Source organism: Typopeltis vanoorti, chromosome 5 (genome assembly GCF_054136105.1).
Source record: "Typopeltis vanoorti isolate ZY-2024b chromosome 5, IOZ_Tvanoo_1.0, whole genome shotgun sequence".
Lineage (NCBI taxonomy): Eukaryota > Metazoa > Arthropoda > Arachnida > Uropygi > Thelyphonidae > Typopeltis > Typopeltis vanoorti.
Genome location: NC_143553.1, coordinates 52,095,086 through 52,115,864, shown reverse-complemented (window position 1 = coordinate 52,115,864; position 20,779 = coordinate 52,095,086). Strand labels below are relative to the sequence as shown.

At 36.3% G+C, this 20,779-nt stretch overlaps 1 protein-coding gene across 1 annotated transcript in view; it reads right to left on the bottom strand.

Moving 5' to 3' along the window:
• Positions 1-20,779, bottom strand: part of Sec8 (exocyst complex component secretory 8) — a 519,950-nt gene that overhangs the window by 36,182 nt on the left and 462,989 nt on the right. Inside the window, exon 25 of the mRNA XM_090392988.1 lies at positions 16,710-16,805. Coding sequence (XP_090249114.1) covers positions 16,710-16,805 — 96 coding nt within the window. The remainder of the gene's footprint in view (positions 1-16,709; positions 16,806-20,779) is intronic.

Here is a 20,779-nt window from a genome sequence, read left to right as displayed (position 1 = left end):
TTTTAAGTTCTTTTTATGACACAGAATGATATTTTCGAAGGAATAAAATATAAGAGGAACTGGAAAGAGTATTCCAGGTAAAATATTTCACCAAAACAATAAAAAATAATGAAATAAAATCTACCCTATATACATATAAAATGATAAGCCTTTTTATATCATGTTTTTCAAAACGTTTTGAAACTCAGGGGCTACTCTGAGCGTCGAGTTTTCAAAATTCGAGTCATCAGAATTCAGGGGCGGAACCCCCTTTCGAGTTATCATAATTGAAGGAGAACTGGCCTACCAGACCAGAACACGGGGGGGGCATAGCCCCCTCCTAGTTAATAAATGAAATATATAAATAATAACGGGAACATTTTCACCTTGCCAACACTCAACATTGATGTGATATGGGTTCCAAATTTCTTGTTTTGGAGATATATATTAAAAAGTTTTGTAATAAAAATTTCTGCTGCAATGAAGTTTGACATAATAAACAATATTATTACTACCTTATTTCTGTTTCTCATGTGGGAGAAAAACGGTAAAATGTCACTCTTATAATTATATAAGATGTTATAATGGCAAAAATAGTAAGAAAAAAGTCATTTGCACTTTCTCTTCAAAACACAAAGAAAGAACATTGTAAATTCAGCCAGTGGAAAAGAAAATACTACATATTTTTCTTCTGTTATCTGATTTTTTTTTTTCTTGTAGTACAAAGAAGAAATCACTGCATATAACATGGAGTCTGTATGAGGGAAAAAATCTGGAAATTGGTTACATTATAACGAATAGAGAAATCATGTCAGAAAAATTATTCACGTAAGATTCTAATCTCAGCAGACATAACATTTTCTTCTAGATTACATATCTAAAGTAACTGAACCTTTGCTACTATTTTACACTAAAATGAATGGGTATGTTCCCCACGTGATTTACGTTTGTAACAGCTGTCTTGCAAACGATTTATGAAATAAATTATCCGAAATATCCGCAGATTGATTAGGTCTATACCTCCCCCCACCAAAAAAAAGAAGATTATGAAACGCATATGCACCTTTTCTTTGAAAATAATTAAAATCCTCTTTTTCAAGATAATTGTATGATTTAATTTGTAATTTTTGATAATAAAAGTGAAACTGATCATTATAAATTAAGCAATTATTTTGGCATAAATAATGTATAAGCATGTAAACGAAATGTCAGTATTTCTGTTAGGATATCTGTAATCAACAATCGAAAAGGAAACAAGACATTCTTGACATATTCTGCACTACAGCCTGAGGCACTTTAGTGCGACTTTAGTGTTATCCCCTTTCTTCTCAATAGCACTGAGTAAGCCTTCAACTTTTCCTCCAGCTAAGAGGATATTACCAAGTATTTATAAGATTATTTCAGAAATAGCTTCCAGCAGCAGAAGTAATATTTAGATTTTTTTAAAGAAAAACAAACAAAAATAATACTACTGAACTTTCTTTTTGTGTGGTATGCATATAAACAATTTTGCAAGGTAAAAATATAGCATATTATTTCTAAAATTTCACATAATTTCAGTGGAAGTAGAACAGCTGATTTCAGATTGCAAATAAATAGAACAGAATTAGAAGTTTCACGGTACAATCTGATTGCCGTATATCTTTTGTCAAAATGGTAAAATGAAGTAATTGATTTTGAATGTCTAGAAAAGCTTTCAAACCTGTATAGAAATTTAGAGTAGTTATGCAATTCAGTTCCAGGAGAGAATAAGGAGGTCGGGGAGGGGGGAGCATTAGAAAATCTTCAAAATGAGCAAAAATTTTGAATCATTCCGTATATGATATTTTTCACATATATTAAACATATCTATGAGGATATGTATAATACAAATAAATAAATAAAAGACGAAGAATCACTGCTAAAATATCATTGGATATAAATTTTTGATACCAAAAAGACACAATCGGAAACCGAGTAATGCAATTTAGCATTTTAACATTTTTTATTTTGTCTTTATGAATAACAAAAAATCGTTTCTAAAACTGAAATGTGATGATCCATATAATGCTATTTGGCTAGAAACGAAAGCAAAAGGACATATTTCTTTCAATAAATATTATTTAAAAATATAAATATTTGACATAATATTTTCAAAGCAAACATTTGAAAATTCTGAAATTCGAAAAAAAATTATTCAATTTTTATACGTAAAGTGAAAGAACAATCAGTGCAACTCTTCCAGTGCACTGATTTGTAGAATAAAATACACCAAATTTACTATCACTAAATAGATTCATTGCAAAAGCTGATCAGTGGTCATTTCAGGATTGATTTCTTTCGCATATGTGAAATTCGTTTCAATTTTTGGGAAGAGACACAATAAATCATTTTAGAGGCAAGAAAGGTCAAATAACTTAGGACAGTAAATGAAATTCTAAGCAACACAATAGACGTAAAGACAGGGGGAACAAAGGTCACTCAGCAACAGTTAATCTACTAATAGCTATAGAATAGCCGTAACGAGATTAACGGCGGAGGAAGGTAATGGCATGATAAAAGATAGAATGCCGACGAAGTTTTGATCCATGAAAAAAAGCTAGGGAGAGCTGACTATATTATCCACACCAGCCGGTTGGGAGGTTAATGTGCTCAGAGTAAGCCTAATACTACCTTGAAGGTCAGTGGTAAAATGGCAGTATACTTCTGAAGTAGTTCTGCCTTTCTGAAAATCAGATTAAGTGTGTATATTTGGTGAGAACTAAAAGTCAGCTTTTTTATTATTATTATCTCGGGCAACTCCAAGGAGTCGACAGACTCATCGAGGGAGGCCCTAACATCATGTCAAGAGCAACTATTCGAGATTCACACAGTATCTATCATACCTCGCTTTGAACTCATTCACGGTCATAGCACCCACAACAGACTCTGGCAGCTTATTCCACTCATTCACCAGTCTCCAAGTAAAAAACCTAGTTCTAACACCCCTGCTAACCACACTCTTGCCCAGCTTCCATGTATGGCCCCTAGTCCTCTCACCACCAATCCTATTCTCAAAAATATCGTCTGGATTAATCTTATAGAAACCCTTCAGTAATTTGAATGTTTCAATCATATCACCCCTTTTCCGCCTATCAACCAATTTTTGCAACCCACAAATCTTCAACTTGTTCTCATAAGGTTCATTCTACAGACCTGTTATCATCTTGGTCACTCGACTCTGGATCCTCTCCACTTCCTCCCCATCAAGAAGAAACCCTGGCGCCCATATCTGGGCATAGTAGTCTAGATGGAGTCTTATCAAGGCTCGATATAGAGGAACAATAACTTGTTTGTCTCAGCTTGTTAAAGTATTTTTCAGCAACCAAGTGATTTGAGAGCTGTTTTGGCCACTTTTGCAATGTGCCCCCTAAACTTCAACTCCCAATCCACCAACACTCCCAAATCCCTGGCCTCATCAATCTCGTGGAGTACGGTTCCACCAATGTGATATACTGATGCTAATCTTTTCACTCCAAAATGCATAACCTTACACTTTGCCACATTAAACTGACATCCATTTTCCCTAGCCCAGTCCTCCAAACTATCCAAATCATCCTGCAAAATTTTGACATCCTGGGCACTCACAATTGCTCAACCCAACTTTGCATCATCAGCAAACAAGTGAACACTTCCTCTCACATCCTTTCCTATATCATTAATGAACAAATTGAAAAGTAGTGGTCCAAGAACAGAACCCTGCGGCACACCACTAGTCACAAGCCATCTTTTGGACTCCACTCCTGAATAAACCACTCTCTGGTATCTTTCCATCAACCACCCTCCTATCCATCTCACCAACCCTATATCCATCCCCATCTGCTCCAGTTTACTGATTAGAGTAACATGTGGTATCCTGTCAAAGGCCTTGGCAAGGTCCAGTAGAATCATGGTAAACTCATTACCCATATCCAGTTCAGCCGTCACTATGTTATAAAACGTGCGCAAGTTACTGAGGCATGATCTACCCTTCACAAAACCATGTTGTCCCCCATACAGTATCCCATTTTCATCTATCCAGTCCTATATTCTTCTCTTGACAACGATTCCTGATATGCTAATCGGTCGGTAATTTACAACAGCAGTCTTGGAACCTCCTTTATGCAGTGGAACTATTTTCCCCTCTTTCCCCCCTCGATACTAATCCAGACCCAAGACTCAAATTAAACAAAATGGTCAGGGGTACTGACAATTCTTTAGCCGCTTCACGTATTACACGAGCTGGTATACCATCCAATCCCACAGATGTATTGACATTGAGGTTTTGCAATAGACTACTCACCTCCACTTCATTCACCACAATTCCTGTATAATCTATAGGTTCATTCATTTCTGCAATGTCACCACCTGGAAGATATATTCTTGCAAAGTGCTCGCTCAGTAATTCAACTATATCAGCTGATTTGGTTACCTCCCTACCATCGGCATTTTTTAAAATCATTCTGCCATATACATTTTTTCTTTTATTTGCAACATATCGAAAAAACTGTTTAGGATTCTCTTTAGCCTGCATGGCCAATGTTCTTTCATAATCCTTTTTCGCTTTTCTTACCACACTCGTTACCCTTCTGGCCTGCGCTTTATACCGTTCATGTGCCTGTAGGTCACCTTTCTCCTTTAATTCCCTCCATAGTTGTTTCTTCAAGCTTAATGGTGTTATTCATCCATTTAACCCCTGCTTGATTTATTATTCGGACTCTAGGTATACAGTCAGCAATTGCTTCATGCAAACACTTCTTTACCGCATCCCATGCACTATCAACTTCTAGCCCTTGCAGTTGTACATGCCATGGCACTGAACCAATCAATCTCCTAAGCTTGTCATACTTACCAGCCCGATAATTCCACATGCACCCCGTCTTAATTGTAAAATCCACACTTTTAGCCACCTCCCAAGTCAAGACCCTATGATCACTCTCACCAATTGGTGGCAACGTGGTCATATTCATTACAGTCAAATTCTCAGATGTAATTACTAGGTCAAGCACTCTCTGATCCCTAGTATTTTCCATTACATGCTGTCGCAGATAGTTATCCCTTAATAACCTCATAAAATCCAATTCCTTCCCCCCACGTGTCCTCTCCTCCTTCCAATCAATGTTACCATAGTTGAAATCTCCCATAATAATTACCCCTCCTTCCACTCATTTCTTCTATTTGCTTATGCATACTATTTCCACCATTCTCCTCCAGCTTTAACGTGAAGGTCAAGACGGTTTGCACGGAAATGTATCGGGGCCTAGACCCTTCGTCCAGAGACCCGAGAAAATTGCATAAAGATCATCTAGGAATGAAAGAAAAAAAAGGGAGGAAAAGAGGAAGAGAAGAGCAAAATTCAGAAGGAGTCAATTCACCGTGTTCGTCAGTCCGGGTGAAGTCGCGAGGGACAGCCATGGGAACCATAAAACTACCGAGGGAGAAGAGAAGCAGGACCAGCATGCATTGCCAATAAGACGATCTGCTAAGTACCTTGATTGTTGGACACCCATCGGCCGATTCACAGACATCGGAAAAAAGTGCTCCAAGCCTCGCAAGTCATCCAAAGGTGATGACGGAATCCTTGAGTGGAAGCCAAAACCTGAAACGGATGAGAAGCTAAGGAACTTAAGAAGGAACTAGGAACGAGTGCATAATAGAGTTAAAGACGATATGTGAGTTATTTTCATTGTGTTTGCTTATGATATGTGAAACTGTCTGAGAAGGGCTGATAAGTTTCTTTAAGTGTTCATTAACTAGTCTAAGAATAGTTTGTTTACATTTATAGTTAGAATTACTGGTTACAAGCAGTGGTGAGCTATAAGGGGCTTGTGCGAGCCCTTTGTTAAATTTTTCTCAAATTTGTGAGCCACTTGTCTTCTTGTTTAATAATCTTGTATAACTAGAAAATACCAGTGTGGAATGTATACATGCTACTATAATTGCTAGTTTAAATTCATATGGATTTTCTGATAACTATATAAAAAAAAAATAATTTCATTGCATTTTATTCTGATGGAACTAGTGTAATGTTAGGAAATAAATCAGGTGTTGCAATCAAACTTTTACAAAAATTTCCCAATGTTGTGAATTGGCATTGCGCTCATCGTTTACACTTAGCATTAGACAATTCGATAAAAAACATTAAAGAAATAAATAATTTTGAAATATTTATGGATAAATTATATGCTTTTTATCATCAATCACCAAAAAATCAACGAGAATTAAATACGATTGCAAAAGACCTTACTATCGAAATTTTAAAGATCGGCCGTGTGTTTGGACCACAATGGGCAGCTTGCAGTTTACGAATTGCTCTTGCTGTGTGGAGAAATTACCCAGCTTTATGCAAGCATTTTGCAGCAAATGATAAATATAAGGGCTTTTTTAAACCGACTTCTCAATTTGGAATTTTTAAAAGATCTAGCATTAATTTACAAAGTCACAATATAAGTATTATAAGGGCTTTTTTTTTGCTTGATGATGCAAGCCCTTTGTTAAAATTTCCATAGCTCACCACTAGTTACAAGTAACAGAGCATGATATTCCTTGAATTGTAATGGGCTGATAGTTTTTTTAAATGTTGATATAATATGTTGCATGACTATGCATTTTCTAAATGTTAAGTTGCTGAAGTTTTAAGCTTAGAGTGGAGTTAAAAGAGAAACCTTCCCTATTGTATAATTTTATATAATTACAGTTTAGTGTAAATAAATATGTTTGTTTTGTTTACAAAGTGTGCTGCCTGATCTTTATGCAATGCACTGTTTTGAAATAAACACGAACTTGTGAGCGAAGGAATTTAATGTTAGCCACGACTGTTTAATGTTAAGAAGGGCTTTAGGATAATTTCAGAGTGAATGAACTCTACTGGAATATTATTATAGCTTATACTACAAGGAGAGCACTGGTGGTGCAGTCGATTAATCTAAATACATTTCCAGAGTTCTCCCGCTATAAAAAAATACTAAAAGTAGAGTAAAGTTAATAAAGAATAGGAAGTTAAAGTATTAAAGGATAAAGAACTAAAAAGGCAGTAGAGATAAACTAATAAAAGTAAGAATAGAGTAGAGAAGATTAATTAATAATAGAAAATAAAGCATATAGAGAAATATTACAAAGGCACAGCCAAATTACAAAATGGAGCCACAGGTAAAGATTACAAATAGATAGGAAGTTGAAGTTTAGGGACCATGTGGCAAAGATTGCAAATACAACTCAAAAGATAATTGCAGTGCTGAAACAAATGTTCACATGTAAAGATAAGGATGTTATTTTGCCTCTTTACAAGGCCTTGAAAAGACCTCACTTGGACTATTGTGCACATGTCTGCTCTCCTGGTTTCCGTTGTGATTCTGATATATTGGAGAGAGAGAGTACAAAGGAGAGTGTTAAAAATTATATCAGGATTGTGGAATACTGATTATGAAGACAGATTGAGAATTTGTAGACTGCAGACATTAGCAAACAGGAGAAAGAGGGGTGATATGATTGAGACTCACAAACTTCTGAAAGAGTCACACAGGATTTCAATTGATAGAATTTTTCAATTTATGGAGGGTGGGGAAAGGACGAGAGGGCATTCTTGGAAGCTGAGAATGAAGGCTGCCAAGAAGGGTGTGAGGGCTAGATTTTTCTCTCAGATGGGGTGAGTGATTGGAATGGATTGCTATTGTATGTTGTGAGTGCAAGCAGTGTGAATGAATTCAAGAATAAGTATGATAGCTGGTGTGTGCAGTATGTGGTCTCTCTCGATGAGTCTTTGACTCCCTGGAGGTCTCTCTTAATAATAATAATTAGGGTGGTAAGAAAGGCAAAAATAGATTATGAAAGGAAGTTAGCAATGCAGGCTAAAGAGAATCCCAAATAGTTATTTCGATATGCTATAAGTAAAAGAAAGAAAGTATATATATGGTAGAATGATTTTAATGAATGCCAATGGTAGGGAGGTAATTGAGTCAGTCTAAATAGTAGAATTACTAAGTGAACACTTGCAAGAGTATATCACCCAGGTGGTGATACTGCAGGAATGAGAGAGTCAAAGACTTATATGGGAATTGAGGTAAATGAAATGGAGGTGCATAGCATATTACAGAACCTAAATATGAATACAGCTGTGGGATTAGATGGTATACCAGCTTGAGTTTGGTTATTGTCAGTGCGAGGGAATTGTCAGTGCCCTTGACCATATTGTTTAATCTAGGTTTCAGCTCTGGGTTAGTCTTGAGGGAGTGGAAAGATGGGAAAATAGTTTCATTGCATAAAGGAGGCTCCAAGACTAATGTAGCAAATTACCGACTGACCAGCATATCAGGAGTTGTTGTCAAAGTATTGGAGAAGTTGGTCAAGAGCAAAATACAGGAATGGATAGATGGAAATGGGATACTGCATTGGGGGGGGGGGGGCAGCATGGCTTTGTGAAGGGTAGGTCATGTCTCAGTAACTTGCTCACATTTTATAATATGATAGCTGAATTGGATAAAGGTAATGGGTTTACAGTGTTACTGCTGGACTTTGCAAAGGCCTTTGACAGGATACCACATGGAATTTTAATCAGTAAACTGCAGCACCAGTGGATGGATACAGAGTTGATGAGATTGATGGGAGGGTGGTTGACAGATATCAGAGAGCAGTTTATTCAGGAGTAGAATCCAAAAGATAAGCAAGTTATTATTCCTCTTTATCGAGCTTTGATAAGAACCCATCTTAACTACTGCATGCAGATCTGGGTGCCAGGGTTTCTTAACAATGAGGAAGACGTGGAGTGGATCCAGAGGCAAGTGACCAAGATGGTAGCAGGTCTACGAAATGAACCTTATGATAACAGGTTGAAGATTTGTACATCACAGAAACTGGTTGATAGGCAGAAAAAGAGTGATATGATTGAGACACATAAATTACTGAAGAGTATTTACAAGATTAATTCAGAGGAAATTTTTCAGAATAGGTGGTGGCAGAACTAGCAGCCATCCATGGAAACTGAGTAAGGGTGTTAGAACTAGATTTTTTGCTTGGAGAGTAGTGAATGAGTGAAGCAGGTTTTCAGAGTCCGTTGTGGGTGCCATAACTGTGAATGAGGTCAAAGCAAATTATGACTGCGCAAATGATGGATAGTTCTAAGAGAGTCTGAATTTTCTTTTGAAGTGAATATATGGGTGCACAGCTAATCATATAGAATACTTTATTTGATATCAGTAAATACTGCACATACACTCAATGGACAAAACATTAGAGATACCTACTTAATAATGTGTTCTCCTCTAGGATGAATACCAGCTTGTACTCTCCAAGGCACTGACCAGCAGATGCTGAAGGGTTGCCAGAGGCAATTCCAGCCATGCCTGTTGCAGCATTGTCCACAACTGCGCCTTAGACATCGGTGCTAGATACATGGATCTGATATCTCGCTCTACGGCATCCCAGACAGATTCGATTGGATTTAAATATGGGGACTAGAGGCAACTGGATGGTCCCAAACTCAGATGAATGTTTTTTGAGCCATGTCTGGGGGTTGCAGCCCAGTAGGGTGGTGTATTGTCCTGCTGAAACAGACCATTGGCTGTAGGATGCAGGCCATAAAAGTGTGTAGGTGATCAGCCAGCACATTCTGGTGGCTTGCAACATTTAAGGACCTCTCCAGACATGCTAAGGAACTTAATGTGTCACATGAGAAGCCTTCTAAAACTCCATCACAGAGCCACTACTTCCTTGAACAGAACAGACCTGGCATGACTGGACCATGGCCTCATGCTGTCAGCTCCACACCCACATATTCCCATAAGCTCAGGAATATGCAGGTATGGATATGATTTGTGCTGCTATTGCCCAGTGGTTGGTCTGTATGAGCCTGGACAGTCTATATCGATCCTGATCATCAATGGCACGTGGTAGTCCACCATTTGCTCACTGGACGCTGGTATGTCCATTGATGGTATACTCAAGGTAGAACCTTGATATGGTCACCCTCAAGAACTCTAGGATTCTTACCATTTGGATGATAGAATGACCCATCTATCTTGCACCAATAATATGTTCATGATCAAAGTCACTAAGATCGCCACATTTACCTATGTTTGTTGATTGCGATACATGGTTGCGAAGCACCCGATGTCTGCTTAATTACCATCTGTTTTTAGTTTGGGCATGTTTCCCTGTTTTGTCTATTGAGTGAATTTATACCAAATATAATACTAACTTTCTTGTATCATAAAAAGTATAAGTATAGCAATCAATGTCACATGTGAAAAAAAACTTTGAATGGGATTCAATCTTAGTGAAATAGGCATATTTCAAAATGGACAATGTGGCTTATTTATGGTTGAAAGAGATTAAAAGCTCTCTACTCCTTAGTGGAGAAATTCGTTGATTTGTTAGGAAGGACAAATCAAAAGATAAACTGATCATTGTCAGAAACTTAAACAGCAGAGTAGGAAACGAACCCAGACTTAAATGTTAACTGTGATATATATTCACACACACACACACACACACACACACACACACACACACACACACACACACACACACACACACGTACGTACGCACAGTGACTGTGTGCTTGTGTTTATCCCCCCCCCCCATTCTGTTCCTCAATCTTTGGACAAAGTTCTCAAAATAAGCAATAATGTTGATATGCAAATCCATTTTCCAGTAATACAAAGCATTTAGTTTGTGAAGGGGCAGGCAGATGTGGGGAGATAAAGGTGGGGAGAGAGAAACGGTTAGTTGATTAGGAATTTTTTGGTGCAAGGATTGCAAAGGTCATACTGCACTGAACCAAAAGTTACAGCAGTACCCAAGATAATAATAAACAGTAATAAAGAGATAAATTAGTAAATAACATGTTATGTACAAAAAAGCAAATTTTAAAAATTTAAATTAAGCAAAGATATATCTACATATTTACATAATAGAATTTATAATCAAATGTGTTTATGTAAATTAATTCTTCTAAAAAAATGTTCCAAGTCTAATCAGATCTGCCTGAGTGCATAATATGGATCAGCAAGGATAGTGAAAAAATTCATTCTGTTTTCAAGTGAAATGCTGGCACTCCATCAGAAAATGACAAATGGTGAAACATGTTGCACTAACACACGCAGGTGAATAATCAACCCTCAATAAATGAGAATACATAAGATGATGGTGACCTATGCATAGCCCAACAAGAACAACTTCTTCTCTTTTATTTCTCCATTGACTTGATTGCCAATGCTTAATTTCTGGCTTAATCTCATGACTGCCACTGAGTTATTAGCTATGATTTCATAAACTGTCTGTATATACAGGACTAACAAACAGTACCTGGAAAACATATGAGCTGATCTAGCAGCTACATCTGCAGTCTATTTCCATTAATTCCAATGTGGCTGGGAATCCAGCATAGTTGAATATCAAAATTAAGGTTTTCAATTTGTATACAACTGTTGTAGAACCTTACAAAGTGCTGCATGTGGACTGTACACAGAAGATGAGATGAAATAGCATGTAAAGAACTCAATGAGTCTATATAAAATTATACACTTTTGGTAGTGGTTTTCTTTTATATGTAATAACACAAGCTGAATTGCATGTAACTCTGTTGTATAATTATTGCAACAATATGGAATCTGACTGAATATGATAAAGTCAGGAAATACAGCAGTGCAATCAACAGAGGTCTTAGATCTTGAACCACCAAAACAGATGGGGAGGAAACCAGAGTGTTCTCCTCTGTATACATTAAATAACTGCATGTCGACAGATGATGGAGTGTGAGATTTGAAGACTTTTTTTTTTTTAGGGTGCAGTTAAGAGACAACTGTTTTAGTCTATGTGACAGAGCAAGTTTGTTCACTTTGACATAATGACTGTGAATGGGTGATGCACAAAAGCACCAGTAGTTATCTGTATTCCATGATGGATAAGATCCAATCATCTCAGGCTACTCTGCCTTGCATAACTGTAGACTTTGTATCCATACTCCTGCTTTGAATGTAAAAGTGCAAGGTACAGGTGAAGGAATAAACATCGATCTGCACCTCATTCAGTAGATGATATGGTGCGAAGAAGATTTAATATTCTTTTGCATTTTTCTCTAAGTTGAACAAATGTGTGAAAGAAAAGTGAACTTTCTGTAAAAGATGAGTCCTAAGAAATTGGCTTCTGCTGCTACTGGAATATACTTTGTCTGATTCTTTTTCAGGATCTGGATGAAAAGTGCATTTTTAGCAGAAATGTACACAGACACTTTTTTTTTCTTCTGAAAACTTGAATCCATTACTAAGAGCCCATGAAGAGAGAGAGAGAGAGAGAGAGAGAGAGATTGGATTGCTTGTTAAAGTTTCTTTTAATTACTCTCACGTTATAAGAGAGACAGTAAATTGTGAAGTCATCAAAAAATAGAGCATTGCTTACTGTGGGAGGAAGCTGTTCAGAGATTAAATTAACTCTGATGGTAAAAAAGTTCCACACTTAAGACACCCTTGGAGAATATCCTCTTCTTGGTGATATGGGCAAGATAATGTGCCTCCACTTGGACTTGACTGTCTTTCATAAAAAAAAGTCCTACGAGACCTAAGTTATAGAGCTATATTAATATGCCATATCTCCAGGCTGTGTCATAAATTTTTTTCCATATCAAAGAACGCTGAAACCAGATGTTTTCTCGTCTCAGGAATGCATCTCTTATACATGTTTCTAAATGGACCAAATGGTCCAACATTGAATGATGTCTATGAAAGAAACATTGTGTATTAGAGAGATCACTGCATTCTAAATACCAAAGAAGCCTGTCATTTATTTTTTTCTTCAATATCTTACAAAGATAACAGGACAGATCGATAGGCTGATAAATGTTTGCTTGTGTTGGATCCTTCCCTAGTTTGGGTTTATGCCAAAATCTGGAAACTCCTTCTCTATAAGTAGTCTGTTGTATAGATAGAAGGAGATTTAGAGAAAGTGATGGAAAATGTTGTATCATCACATAATGGATGTTATCAGGCCCTAGTGCAATGGAATGAGAAAGGAGAGAGATAGGCAAAAGCCTCTTTGACAAAAGCAGTGCAATTAATCCTGACAAAAGTCAGGATTGATTGTACAGTTCTGATCCATTTGTAGAAAGGTTTAGCTGCTGTTTCTTGTGTTGTTCTTTCAATATTAAAAACTCTGAAGGATATGAAAAGAAAGAAAGAGAGAGAGAGGCTATTTTGCTAGAATCCCAGCTGTTGCTGGGATTCTAGCAAAATGTTCTTCCAAAGTGTCTGCAGTAGCTTTGGAATTAGCAGCAAAACATCAGTTATGTTCCAAGGTAGACAAAGGGTGTGTTCCATAACTACCTTTCATTTTTCAGATTTCATTCCATACAATATTTGATCTGGCTGTTTGATTAATTGATTATGTAAATTGGATCCAAGATTGCTTTTGCCTCTTATGTCTAACATAACATGCTTTGGCCTGAACACATTGAAAAACTATTAGATTTATGGGTAGGGAATCTACAAAATATACCCCATGCTCTGTCTTGATCTTTTTATTTATTTATTTTTATGTTGACTGCTTGGCACTCAGGATTCCATCAAAGCTTTTGAATGAATGGAAATTGAGATAATGTTTTGGAAACTGTGGCTGTTGCTACTTGGACAATACAATCAGTTACACACTTCATTGCTTCAGCATTAAATTTTGTAAGATGAGAAAAAGTATTTCAGTCAGCCTGGTCAATTTTCCAATGGTCATATATTTAAGAAAACACAGTTCTTGTGAGAACATTGTGCAAATAACAGGAAAATGATTGATTTCATATATGTTGTCTTCTACATCCCACATGAGCAGTGGAAAAATGGCAGGGAAGTAGATTGTATGATCTATTTCAGAATACAAGTTGGTAGGCATATGAAAGTAGGTATCAAGTTTATTATTAAGAAGGGAGAAGTCATTGTTATTATCAAGCAATGATAATAACAATGATATGACCTCATCCATTCATGTTGGCATTACCCTACAAAATGCTGCATCCATTAAGGATACTCATAAGAAGTATATGGGATCAGGTAGTTGCAATATAAAGTTATCAAGGTTGATCTTTTAACTCAGAACCCAGTTGTAAGTAAATGGAACATACTAGAAAAGAAATTCCATGAATAAGAAATTGCTACTGCCTCCAGAGCAGCGTTAAGCTAGAAATGTTTGAAAGGAGTATTACTGCCCACTTGGATAGCTACTCCACCATGAGATCATCCCCAGTTCTGTCTTTATAAATAACAGTGAAAGTCCCTAATGTGGGGTCCTCACTGGGTTTTAAAAATATGTTTCTTGCAGACAAAATCAGAATGGCTTACTGATGATATCAAGGGTCTGCTGTAGCAGAACTTTGATATTATCAATATTTTGGAAAAACCCACAACAGTTTCACAAAAAATTTCCTATTGTTTTGGCTTTGTCTAATCTTGTCCAATTTCTAAGATGATGAGGGCTTACCTTTGTCAAGCTTATATTTATCTATTGATTTAGGGAATTATCGACAGCCAGTGTCCATGTGTCAGGATCATTTGTTAAGTTTACATAATTTTCAGTGGATATAGCGGTATCAATTTTTCCTGTTGGGGTATATGATTGTGTAACTTTAGGTGAGATCCTTGCCATAATTTTCTTGACAATTGGGTTCTCGGTGAAAGGGACCATTTTTGGAGTTCTTTCAGGAGCGAGACCATAGGTTGTGTAACTGATATGCTCCGATATGGTGAAAGATATGGTGAAATTATCAAATTGTGGAATAGACATATGAGTTTCAGTTGCTGTTGATATTTTCTTAACTGTCATCTTCTCAGCATAAGTGGATTTCTTTTGTAATTAGATAAGATGTATTCATAAGAGGATATATTTTGTTTTGTTTTTATCTTTTGTAATTCTTTTTAATCTTTTCATCTCTGACATGCATGGGAGAAGGTTGGATGATCTTCTTGACACATTTAGCTTTCTTGACAGCGCAAGATTCATTGTCACGTGTTTAACTCTTACATTGGGCACAGGTAGTAGTGCTATGACAGACAGTTTGGGCATGCCCATATTTCTGACATTTAAAGCATCTTAGTGAATTAAGAATGTACAGCTTAACAGGACAGTTGAGATACCCTACTTTTACAAATGTCAGAAGCTTGGGTGTATCAAAAGCAAGGATGATATTCCTGGTCAGAACAAGGTGACCATCCCATATATCAGGATTAGCTTCATACCTGTCACTCCTTGATCTTTAAGCTCCAAACATATCTTCTCATCTATAACATCAAGGAGATCCCATTCTGACATCACTCTTCTAGAAAGGTTTAATGTTTTATGAAGTTTACTATAACTGGTATTCCACCAACTGCTGTTGGATGTAACTGTTTTGGGATATCCTATAGTCGTTCTAAACCCTTTTGAATAAAGAAGGGTGATATTTTCCCTATTGACTTTTTAACTGTTGCACAGGTAATGAGAAACACATTTATACTGGTGTCACATGTCTTTTTTTCTTACTTCAGTTATCAAATGATCTCTTTCTCTACATATATATTTGTACTTGGTTAACCTTATGAAGGTCCCCGAAAAATCTGAGGATGAAGAAGTCATGCTGATGGAATTTTTGGTTCAGCACCAGAGTTCATCATTCCACCCTGGAGACACACATGGATGCCCACTATCCAGGCAATTAAATGCACTCCGAAGTGGAATACCAGGATTATTCCAGACACTATACCAACACCTCAGCAAGTCTTGAGCCCTGTCCCCCAGACCATGGGGTAGAAGATTTATTGCAATCCCCATTGATTGTTGCAAGCAAGCCTACTAGCCAAATGAACTTGGCCAGGCTATCCAGGACTACACATCTTGCTGAAGCAAGGTCGAAGTAGTGCAAGACTACCAGATCTCAGTGATGGTGGTCTGGATGACAGGATAGCAAAAAAAAGACTCAGAAGAAGTAGAGTCAAGAATATAGGAAGAAAAGCAAAGAAAAAATGGCAAGAATGAAAGAGCCAGTTCCATCACTGGGAAGCCTATCCACTATGAATAGGTGCCCCGTGTGGATGGGGAGGGAAACTATTTTTATAAGTCGCACTGAAAACATATTTGACCACATTCAGATATCTTAACATTTATTTTCTTTAGTGGATTTCATTAATTTAGAATTTTCACATATTAATAATAACTTTAAGCAAATGTATTTGTACATCTTTGATTTTTCTTTAGGAAGATGCAAATAAAAAAGAGACAGTTTAAACTCAGTCTTGGAATTTATGGGCAAGATCCATTTGAACAAACAAAAAAAATCAAGAAAAATATTAAGATGACTTGCATAAACTTGCAAGTGAAATTTACAATCTTCTGTACTTTCCTCTTTAACAGAATGCCAAGACTTGATAGGAAACCAGTAATGAAATTTTAACTAAGGTGTGTTGTAGTACATTGTTTATATCCCTTGATGATTGGTGAAAGAACACTTATACGACCCTATAAATATTCCTGTTACTGAATCATTAGTCTTTCCAATAATGCAATAGAAGTGACATATATTTCTTTATTTTAGTGTATATTTTTAAGAATGGGATATTTAAAAACTTATATTTATTGAGCAGTTCAATTTTTGGACTTTCAAATTTGAAGTTATACATTATATAATAAGAATTAAGTAGTGAAAACTCAGATTTAAACAAAATATTTAAATAACCAAAACTGCTAAAAAGTACATTTAATTCAGGTGCATATCGATTTTTTCTTACATCTTTTTCACTCCATTTTCATTAATCCTTTTAATTCTGGAGGTACTATTAATGAGTATAGATGCAACCAGGTATCCCAAACCTTCAAAAATGTACCTATGAATGGGGTAGAAAATGCATTCATCTTTAATAAATGAATGAAACTGCAAAACCTACATAAATTACAACAAAGGCAAAGAAGATTATTAAATAATGTATGAAGCTTCCATATCTCTACAACTGCTGGTGCAAAAGCTGGAATTTAGGACTTTTACTAGATATAAGCTGCACGGTTCCCCAAAAAATTCTGCCTTACAAAATATTTTTAGCATATTTTCATAATTAGAGAATAACATATAATAGTTTCAGGATTTATCTCTTTCCAAATCCATTTTTCTCACCTTGATACAGAGAAACTTAATGACTGTGTGGACTCATAGACAAACATAAAACAGCAGATAGTAGAAACCCATTTTTGAGAAACATAATGCAAGTTCGTTCACTGATCCTCAGTTATGAGATGGAAAAGGGGGGGGGGGGGGTGAGATGCCATACTCATTTTTGAATTCAGTTCTCTATCTTGAAAGTTATCTTGCAAAAACAAAATTCACTCATTACCACCATATTATTATAAGATATATAAAAACATAACAATAAAGGCAAATCTTAGAATATAATTATATATGGGATAAGAAGGTGATAAAAACTTCTCTCTTTTTCTTTATTATTAGATCAGTTAAGAATGTCGATGAATTTATCTGTTTTCCTATGAGTAGACTAAGTTGGATCATTATTTTATCTTACCCATGTATCAATGGTAGCAAGAACTATAGCATAAAGGCACTATGTGTGGACAGATCTATCTCTGATTAAATAGTAAGTATCAGCAAAAAATACAGTAATTTGACTTATTAGTCTGTAAAGTATCTGAGATATTCACAAACAAGTATTATATTCATACAAGTAATATATAAGCTTTCCAAAGCAATTACCATATTTGCCGGAGTATAAGATGCACCCTCTTTTTTGTCCACATTTTTTAGGAAAAAAAAAACTTTATCATTGAATATTATAATGAATTTACAGTATTTCAAATATAAAAAAGAATAAGTAGGTCTACTTTCAACAAATACCTAATCTAACTAGGAAAGAGTACCCACTTTTTAATCTTCTTTGTCAAAACCCAGAAATTCATCTCCAGAGCTAAAAAAGAGACTTGAAACCTCTTCTAAATCAGAATCTGAGTCCTCATACAACAAATTGTCCTCTGTACCATCCTTAAATGATTTAACCACTGTCACATCCCATGAAGCTTTGACCCACTCACAAACTTGTGAAATGCTAGGCCTCTTCCTTCTTCCTGATGGCGTAACCTCAAAATTCAAAGACTGCATCCAGCAGTCTTCTGGATGCAGTGTTCCACTTCTCCTTCAGGAATCCCTGAAATGGTTTATTAATACAAACATCTAAAGATTGAAGTTGACTAGTTAGACCTCCTGGAATTACAGCTGAGTTTTCAATTCATTGAGTTTATTTTTAACATCTTCTGTTCTGTGAGAACGAAACTGATCCCATAGTAGCAGGGTAGGCTTCTTCAACAGCCTGCCAGAGCACCTAGACCAAAGGTTATCTATCCATAACTGGAATACTAGAATGTATTCCAGTCACTGGAATACATAACTAACGTAACTGGAATGCTCTCACACACTGCAAGGAAGCAAGAAAGAAATTGTGTAACTTGGAACAGAGAAAATTTCCAGAAATGAAAGTGATAAAAAACTTAGTATCGGCGTATAGATGCACCCTGTTTTTCAGACCTATTTTCAAAGGAAAAAAGTGCATCTTATATGCCGGCAAATATGGTATATTACTTGCAAGAAGTAGAGTAAAGAAGAATGGCTGTTGTTTTTAGTCTAGCACTGTTGCAAGTTTTTACACTAGGTTATGTTATAAATTAAAGATACCAAGAAATTATATTCTTGGTTTAATTCTTTATTCAAGTGCAAGCAAACAAATCTGCACCTGAACTATTTTCAGGACTAGGGCAACTCATATAAAGATAAAGAGGCTCATGATTTCACATCACTTGCCTTAGCATCCCATAATGCAAAGCACATCTCCTTGCAGACATGTATAATGCTATGCATTATGGGAAGGGTCACTACCCAGATCAGTTTCGACCTTTATTGAGGTCTCATCTTAATTTCTTGGTATCTATAATTTCTTATCTTATCTAAAATAAGATACAGGAATTTGAAGGGGATAAATTATTCTTGGAGAGGGTAAAGAGGTAGATAAAAAAAATATTATCACTACTGCACAATGTTGGCTATGAGGATAGACTAAGGGCATAAAATTGCACAGTTTCAGGGACAGAAGATGAAGAGGTCACATGACTGAGACATTTAGACTGCTGAGAGGTAGTTACAGTTGACACTGGGGAGATGAGATCTACTGCGAATTTTCCCCACAATTGCTGTAAGTGTTGCTAGTTGTGAGAGGAGTTTTTCTAAATAAAATTGATTAAGAATTACCTACATTACTATGAAATAGACTTCGCCAATGTCATCGATTTTGCTAACAGAAAAGCAAGAAAAGTAACAGTTTAGAATGTTGAAATTAAAGTTTTACTTCAAAAATAAACATAATGTTTTAATTTATTTCCCTATACGTCGTTTTGACTTTTTGTAGTATTTTTGGTGTGTATTGAGAGGGGCGGCAAACTCAAGGACTGCCCCAGGAGGCAAAAGCTCTAGCTACACCACTGCATGTAGCCATTTCCTTTATCCAACTCAGCTGTTACTCTATTATAAAAAATTAGTAAATTGCTAAGGCATGACTGACCCTTCATAAAGCCATGTTTCTCCTCATACAATATCATATTTTTATCCACCCATTCTTGAATTCTCTTTCTGACCAATGTTTCTAGTACTTTTACCATTACACCCAAGATACTGGTTGGTTTATAATTTGCTACTGTTCTGCTATTGTTATTGGTGCTTCTGTCACCTCATGACCATCATCATCACTCATTAAGGTTAATCTTCCATAGTCATTCTTCATCTTGCTTGCCACATGATGAAAGAACTCTGGGATTTCCTTTGACCTGCTTGGCTATTTTCTTCTCGTATTCTGATTTTGTCTTCTTTGCCATGCTGGTCACCTTTCTAGCCTGAGACTTGTACTGTTTATGAGTTTGTTGGTGGAGGGTATATAAGGTGAAAATAAGGTTTATTTTCACCTTATATACCCTCCACAACATTTTCTTCTTCTGCAGCTCATGCTTAATGATATTACACATCCATTCAAACTCTTATCTGAATAACCCTCCTTAACTTATACAATTTAATATTGCTTCCTCTAGATGACCCTTAACATCTCCCATGCAGAATTAACATCATTCCCTTGCAGTGTTTTATGCCGTGGCACAGATTTAAGCTTCCTCCTAAGCTTGCCATAATCACCTGCCATGTAGTTCTACATATACCCCTTCTTGGCAGAATATTCCTCCTCTTTTACAATCTCCCAAGTCAACACCGCATGGTCACTTTTGCCAGTCAGAGGCAATGTGGCCACTTTGGTTACGCATAACTCTTTTGATCCCATGACCAGGTCCAATACTGTCACATTCCTAGTCCCCTCCACCACATGCTGCCTCAAGTCTCAGTAGGTGTACAAATTCCATTTCCTTCCTTCTTGTCAAGTGATCTCTCTCTTCCAGAATATATATTCATAGTTGAAGTTTCCATTATAATCACTCGACCCATAATCATTGTACTAATTTGCCAATGCATGTCTTCCAGATCATCTGTGAAACCCCTTGGGCTATAACAACAACCAGCTGTATATTTTGTCTTATTGGCTTTGATCTCATTCCAGAATTCTTCAAATGAACAGTCACCCTATCTCCCATTCTTTTTGGCTGCAATTCATCTGCTATCATCAGCAGTACTTCCCCCCCCTTGCTATCTTCTCTGAAAATACTAAACCCTTCACATTCTATTCCTGTTATTACATCATCTACTTAGCCAAGTCTCACTAATGCCTATAACGTTTGGTGAAGTGGCACTAGCCAATGCCCCAAACTCCTC